At 32.8% G+C, this 8084-nt stretch overlaps 1 protein-coding gene across 1 annotated transcript; it reads right to left on the reverse strand.

The window, feature by feature from the left end:
• Nucleotides 1-3592: 3592 nt before the first annotated feature.
• LOC125214553 (protein indeterminate-domain 12-like) lies at nt 3593-6181 on the reverse strand. The gene is made up of 4 exons (XM_048115628.2): nt 6011-6181; nt 5483-5884; nt 5004-5403; nt 3593-4530 (listed from the first exon to the last, which is right to left on the reverse strand). The coding sequence occupies exons 2-4, from the start codon at nt 5658-5660 to the stop codon at nt 3783-3785; spliced, it is 1326 nt and encodes a 441-aa protein (XP_047971585.1). The 5' UTR covers nt 5661-5884; nt 6011-6181; the 3' UTR covers nt 3593-3782.
• Nucleotides 6182-8084: the final 1903 nt, after the last annotated feature.

Raw genomic sequence — 8084 nt, forward strand, 5'->3', positions numbered from 1 at the left:
TTGGATACATATACGAATTACCTAGGGAGAAAACCTGAGACCTTTCAGTAATATTCTCTCATTTCTTAAAAATAAAAACTTTGGAAATGACACGAGTTTAATACAAAATTGATAAAACTAGAGACATAAAGTGAGAAATAGATAAAATAAGAATGATAAGAGGAAAACTAATAGAATTCATGTTAGTAGGTTATGAGATCTATTTTCTACAATTGAGTGTTTCTATTTTTAGAAACAAACTACTTCCACAATGGAGTGTTTCTAAAATGGAGTGGAAAAAAAAAACTATTTTTAAGAAACGGAGGTGAGAGATTAAATAGCTATTTTTCGGAAAAGATTTATACACTGTTTTGATGGACAAATAAATGGTCCACTTGAAGATTTAATCCAATAAGCCTGGGCCATAATGATATTGATTTTATGGTCCAATTGTTAAATCATGAGCTCATATTTCAAAGCGAGACAATTGTATCGACATTTGCTGGGTTTTGACATTATTGACAAATATTGACAATTATTAAATTTCAAATTGAAAATATATTTCTAAATTATACGTTATTTTACTTTGAAAGTCGATATTAGGATATAATTTGTCTACTTGCTTACTACGAACGGTTAACATAAAAGAGGAAATATTTTGCTTAGTGATACCAATACAGGAATATGTCATTTTATGTATTCAATTATGCTTGATGAAAATGATGATTTAAAAAAAATAAATTTCATCCTCCCATGTAGTACTATTCAGGGACGAAGCAGGAAATAGGCAAAAATATGTTGGGATATTTGAAGTATTTGAAGAGAGGAGAGGCATTTGATGAAAAAATTAATATTAATTTTTTTTCTATAATAGGTTTTATACATAAATATGAAAATTTTGAAGGACGTGCTTACACATTAGATCCGTCCCTTCTGCTATTTATATATAGAAAGGGAGTATAAATTAAAATAAAAATTCATTTTTATCGTAAAAATTCAAAATATTCCTTTAAACGTGTAAGTCATTGCATTCAAGTAAAATTAATGTTGTGTTTTCATGTGTTACGCATGTAATAATATGTGGTCTACATTTGTATAAATATAATTCTACTACTACTCTACATAGGTGACGAGAATCTAATATCTATACGTGATTTCATCCCTTTCAGTTATATAAGACGAGAGGTGTGTTATAATACTAACTTTTTAAATTGCTAATTCTGCTAACTCATCCACGCAGTGGATTAAAAATGTCAACACAATAACACTAAAATGTCAACATATAATATCAACATAATATATTGAAATGTCAACAAATTATGTGTAGACATTTTAATATTATCGTGTTAACATTTTTAATACACTGCGTTGATGAGTTAACAGAGTTCTCAACTTAAGAAAGTGTTAAATTAACAATTGATCACACATTCACACCCCTACGATGGGTTAAAATAAAACACCTTCTACAAAACTGCACCCAACATATAAAATTACTGTATTTACCATTAATTATTTTATTATATTAAAAAAGTATGACAGTTTTTCTTGTTTTGTAATCCACTCATTCACTGAGGAGATGCATCAACTAGAAATATTGGCAATGATTCTCAAGATAAGAAGGGTTCGTTATACACACATATAAATATAGCCATATGAGAGCGATGAAATGAGTCTAATTAGCTTTCTTCTTATTGTGAGTTAATGAGCCATATGTACAAAATTACTGAATCCGATATAAAATAGAGGGAACATCTTTTTAGGTCCACGAACTTTGCTAAAGTATCATTTTAGGTCCGTAAACTTTGAAAATATCATTTTAGGTCCGTGAACTACAAGTTAATATCATTTGAGGTATTTTGAACTTTTTTTGGACGAAAATGCCCTTAAGGCCTTCAATGAGCAATTTGGACAATTCTTTCGCTACTCATCTTGCGTCAAAGACCTAGAGTCTAACAATTTTTTTACTACTATTTAATTCGGTTACCATCCAACTTGAATTTAAATATAATTAAAATTTGCCGTAAAAAATATGTGTTAGTTTTCCAATTATTAGATGACTAATTATTTAATGATAGTGGATTGAGACTTAATACTTTATTTTTATTTTTTCAATCTAAACTGAATTTTAATAACTTGCTCCAGGTGATGAGTGAATTCTATTTAGTTTATTTATTTTATTTATTTAGTTTATTTATCTCTGACGCAAGATGATTGGTGAAAGAATTGTCCAAATTGATCTTTGAAGGTCTTAAGGGCATTTTCGTCCAAAAAAAATTCAAAATACCTCAAATGATATTAACCCATAGTTGATGGACCTAAAATGATATTTTCAAAGTTTACGGACCTAAAATGATACTTTGACAAAATTCGTGGACTTAAAAAGATGTTCCCTCTGTAAAATAATAATTTATAAGATATTGATATTATTGAAATCTTTAGTTATTATTGAATTATATAGTTACGCCTCACGCATTTTGATTCATAGTGACGTCGAACTAACACATGTGTACCTTAGGCTATAAAAATGGTACAAATGCTACAAGAATCTTACTCAATAACAGATGAGGAAAATCCAGAAAGTGAAGTACTCAATAGCCGTGACTCCATCTTGTTTCTTCTATCAAGAAATGGTGGCCCAATTTTTTTTTCTTTTTTCTTTTTCACCTTCTATGTTAAAAACATGTACAACAATCACATGGTGACCCACACACCTATATATATGAAGCCATATAAGGTCGTGTTGCATTTCGATTAGTTTACTTCATTTTCTAGAGTTTTTTTTATAGAAATACTAGCTATATTTATATTAATATACTATGGAGTATATTATTAAGATGCGTTCAATTTGATAACACATAATTAGTTAACCAATACATTAACACGAAAGGCTATAGGTATTTTCAAGATATTATTTTATAGTATATGGATATTAATTGAATAGTGTAGTGAATAGTGAAATTGAATCATACGAAAGAACACATGTGACCATGATTTTAATACACGTACGGTTTATGTACTATTCCACGCCTAATAAAATCATTATGGTTTTTGGATAATATGTGGCTTCTGTGCCGTGCTATAAAAAATAAAATTACATAAACAAAAAATTAATTTTATAATTTTTGTTTACATGCATATGATGTAAATTAATGTGCTTATCATTATAATAAATGAGTCTGCCTATCGCGTTTTGCCGACTATTATAAGGTTCAAATTTTGCCAATAGTAGTTTATAAATAAACCTTTCATGAATCTCTTCAAATAATATATGAACTTGAGTAAATTATTATTATTATTATTATTATTATTATTATTATTATTATTATTATTATTATTATTATTATTATTATTATTATTATTATTATTATTATTATTATTATTATTATTATTATTATTATTATTATTATTATTATCATCATCATCATCATCATCATCATCATCATCATCATCATCATCATCATCATCATCATCATCTATGCATCATATAAAAATCAAATGATGATTAATCTTGTTTTTTTTTTTTTTTTTTATTGTGAATACTAGTACATGCGAATACTCTAGCTATATTAAAAATAAATTTGAAGGACTATAAATATAATATATATAGCCGATCGAAACAAGAAATATTCATATAAACAAAACAAGAACATATAAAATGTGCAATAAAAAAGATGTTTAATTAGCTCTTCTTGAGAGTTAATTAACTTCAAATTCGATCAAACTAACACAACAACAACATAGACCAACCAAAAATCCCTCCAAAATTAGGGACACAAAAAAAAGATAGAAATCCAAATCATAGATCAACTTTGCCATGGTGCTTGGTTTTGATGATCAAACGAAGAAGACGAACTCCCCATTTGATCAAGCCCAGCCATATTGCTAAAATCCCTATGCGGAAACGCCCTCAACCCTAAAAAATCCCTTGTCTTCCCATCCTCGCCGCCTCGTCCGCCGCCGCCGCCCTCCTTCCTCAACCCCATAAGATTCCCATCTTGTTGAAAGCTCTCCACATTCCTCTTGGCATTGAACATCCCATTGAAACTATCCTCAAACCCTTGAAACCCACTCGTTGACGGCATGACCATATTCTCGTACGCACCCAACCCGTGCACAAACTCATCCCGTGAGGGCAAGACAGCTGTTGAAGCCGCGGACGAGGTGGCTAAAAATCCCTGTCCATTGGGTTGGCCCGCGAGGATAGTCTGGTCCTCGTGGTCCGACCCGTGGTAGGGCATTTTCCCGCCCTGGGGACCGCTCATAGTGACTCCCATCTGCGCCGCCTTCTGAAGCAGGGCTGTCGCTGACATCAGCGACGGCCCTGCAGCAGAGAAGGCGGCGGGGGTAGGGTTTTGAGAGAAGGGGTCGGGCGGGGAGAGCCACGGCGGGAGGGTGAAATTTAGGGTTTCTTGCTTAAGATTGAGGAAATTAGGGTTTTGGAAGGGGTGGATTTGGGGGTGGTTAGGGTTAGGGCCCGTTTGGGGGATGGCTCTGGAGCTCTCTTCGGCTAAGGCGTCGCAAAAGGCTCGGTGCGTGATGAAACTATCGCGCCTGTGAAGAATACAAACAAAGCAAACAAACAAGGCGCTAAACAACAAAGGCAACAAAACGAGAGCAAGAGAGAGAATAGTAGCAATTTCAGTCTCTCTAAATAGTAGTGTTACTGTGCAGTCATTATAATTTCTCTCCAAAACATAAATAAAACAACTCTACTTGCTCTCTTGCTCCAAGTTTTCTCTCTCTAGCTTTCTCCCACACACAACACGCACTGATGTAACAAATTAGTTAACCACTTTGTGTCTCCGCCATCATTTTTTAGCTCAAAATCAAGTGTACTCGAGATAAAACAAAGTACTATTCTCGATGTAACAAACATTGCTTTTGCATCAGAAAAGTCGCTGCGGATTAGTTTTCCTTTACCCCACCCAACCCACCCAAAAAAATTGATTTCCGTGTAATATAATATCACAGCGGTAGAGTGGTTAATGTCTGAGATTAATAAGCAAATTAGAGTAAGAGATTACCTAGAAAAGAGGGTACCGCAATCGCATCGGTACTCACGAGTGCCGCATATCTTGGAATGGGCCTTCCAGTCGGATTGGACAGCGTAGCGCTTGGAGCATTTCTCACACTTCCACTTCTTCTCACCGTGCTTACGGAAGAAGTGCTTCTTGATGCCCGTGAGATCCCCTAGCGCCCGAGCCGGGTCGTGGTGGACACAGCTCGGCTCGGGGCAAATGTACACCTTCTTCTTCACCACCTCCTTGTTGCTCCTCTGCTTAAGCTTCCACGGCAGGTTGTGGCCCCGCCGGTGCAGCTGCAGGTTCTGGTCCCGTTGGAAACCCTTGTTGCAGATCTCGCACACGAACCGGTTCGTCGCCATCAGCGCCGCGGGCGACAGCGCCACCACCTCCGCCTCCGGATCTGTAATTCAATTCACTTTATTTAATTTCTATAAATAGAAAAAAAAAATGAATTAAGGAGGGAATCAATTGTACTCCACCTGGATTGCCAGGTAGGTTTCTTCTCTTCTTGGGAGGAGGAGGCTGTGAAGGGTTGTACATATGCTGCTGCGGGATTGTACCTCCATTTGAGCTAGAATTGATGCTTGCCTCATTTGAAATCGCCGACGTTAAATTCGATAAGGAATCATCAATTCCTCCTCCCATGCCTTGTAACATAATTTTCTATTTCTTGTATTTTTTATATAACTAAAATCTTTTGATAAGGTCAAGAAAATTCAGCTTTTCTTTTGAAAAATAATAAAGAAAACCCTAAATTGGGGAAAAAAGGTTCACAAAAAAAGGTGAAGATATGATGGAACCTATTACATAAAGGTCAACCAAAAAGCTTCATCGCTGCAAATCCATGTCTCCTCCTCTTCCTCTTCTTCAATTCACAAACCCTAAAATTAGATCACAAAAAATTGATTAATAAACATTATATATATGTTTGTGTGTGTGTATGTATGTGTGTGTTATACAAATATCAAATGATAGAAAAAGGCAAAAATAAAAATAAAAAATAGTACTATGAAATTGAGTTTCCACTGGTAGAGCTCCAAAAATCCTATAGCTTTTACAATAAAAACATCGTCTGTGGCTGAGAAAACCAACAAGAATCGATAGAAGCCATACATATGAAAACAGTAGAGAGAGAAAGAGAGAGAGAGATGTGGATGAGAAGGTATATATCTTTTCTCTCTTCATCTCTCATAAAAAAAAGCTAGGCCAATTAAGACAACAGGCATTTCTTACGTTTCACTTTGTCTTTTCCTTTGTTTTCTTTTCCCACATTCAATAATTGCAGTTTCTATGAAATTAACTAAATATGAGTTGAATTAATTACTGAGCTGAGTAAAAGTTGCTGGTTTTTACAGTGAAAATGAATATTCAGAGGCTTTTGACTGTACCTTTTTCCAGTAATAATTGAGGAATTGGTTCACATGATTTGGTATAACTAATTAGGAATTTATATGTAGGATTAAATAAATAATTAATTAATCCAAATAGGATCTAGCTGGGGACATATATTCACGGAAAGGTGTAAGAAATATTCTTTCCTACTCAATTATCGATGAAACCACTGAAAATCAAATTAATTCCTGCATGTGTATACACACACACACACACTATACATTAGCTAATGAATAATACTGTGATACATATTAAATGAATATTTTAAAACCATTTGTAATAAATATAGGTGCAAAAAGATCCTCTAAGATATATCTTAAATATTTCTTCTCTCGCTTAAAAACATACATTTTTCCATTCACTAAACCATTAGTACTCAATGATTAAATGTCCCAGATCTGACCGAATTTTAATAAATCATTTGACTTTGTAAAGTAAAGTGAAGAGAAAAAGTTAGTGGACTCTGAGACCTAATTCTATCTATTAGTTTTATGATAAAATGTGAGTGAAATGAGTTAGCGGAATGTAGGGTCCACTTGTCAAATATAGTAAAAGTGAAATATGATATTTATTAGCGAGCGGACGAAAAAGAAAAAAATTGGAGAGGTAAGGTCCATTATTCACTAACAATTTATAATTTTTTTCTATCTCTCTCATATTTTAATAATTGTCCATTAAAACTCATTTAATCCTTAACGTAAATATTTTTATGGAATAAATAGAGTAGTTAAAATATCTTTAAAAATTAAAACAAAAAACCATACTGTTTAGATATCAAGTGGATCTAACCAAGCAGAAAAATAGTTTGGAATAGATGAAATAAAACGTAATTAGCGGAAAAAGGTGCTAAATAAAAAATAAAAATAGAGAACCACACTCTTTTTGAGACAAAAATTAGAAAATTGAGGTGCTAAGTTAAAACAAAAGAGTAAAATATGAGAAAAACGGAGGAAATGTATTTTTAGTCTCTGAACTTTGCTACTGCATAATACTCTCTCCTTTCCTCCGTAGTTGAGTTGTATTTCTTTTTGGGTTGTATTTCTGTAGCTGAGTAATTTCCTTTTTTGGTAAAAGGACTTTACTCTCTCTTCATCTATCTATTTATTTTCTACTTTATTCTCCTTTTACTTAATTCATTTAAAATAATTTTTCTTAAATTTGGTGCCAAAAAAAAAATGTCTCTACTAGATAAGGACAGAGAGAGTATTATTTGCTGTCTCTATTATTTAAAAATACGGTTACACATGCACTTTTTAGAACTTTTGGACCTAATGCCTTTCTGCTGGCTATTTTGTCAAATTTCTTTCACTTTATATCCCTTCTCTACTTTATTATTCATGCTATTAAATAATGATAATTCTATGATTTTCTGTTATCTGCTTCTTTGTCAATAATATGAACCGCTTGTTTGGATGAATTTTTGTACTAGTACGTAATTGTTCTTTTTAAAGAACCATGCACAATGTAAAAATATAGTAATAGTACTTTATTTGTTTAAAGGTAAATGTCACATCTGTTTAGTTCGTTCCATAAAAGATATCATATTCTCTTTTTATTTTTTTAAAAGTCATTTTTCACATTAATATACTCCCTTCGTTCCACTTTAAATGGTGCATTTCTTGTTCGGTACAAGATTTATGCAGTACTGTTTAGTGAATTAAATAGAGAGTTATGTTTCTATTTTAAGAA

This window comes from Salvia hispanica, chromosome 3, assembly GCF_029641045.1.
Source record: "Salvia hispanica isolate PSC_SH4W2 chromosome 3, Shi_PSC_v1, whole genome shotgun sequence".
Lineage (NCBI taxonomy): Eukaryota > Viridiplantae > Streptophyta > Magnoliopsida > Lamiales > Lamiaceae > Salvia > Salvia hispanica.

Excerpts from the sequence above, each read along its gene's own strand:
- LOC125214553 (XM_048115628.2), bottom strand. The coding sequence starts at position 5,660 with ATGTTACAAGGCATGGGAGGAGGAATTGATGATTCCTTATCGAATTTA. Across the intron at positions 5,404-5,482 it reads AAACCTACCTGGCAATCCAG|ATCCGGAGGCGGAGGTGGTG; the intron begins GTGGAGTACAAT and ends ATTGAATTACAG. Across the intron at positions 4,531-5,003 it reads TGCGGTACCCTCTTTTCTAG|GCGCGATAGTTTCATCACGC; the intron begins GTAATCTCTTAC and ends TATTCTTCACAG.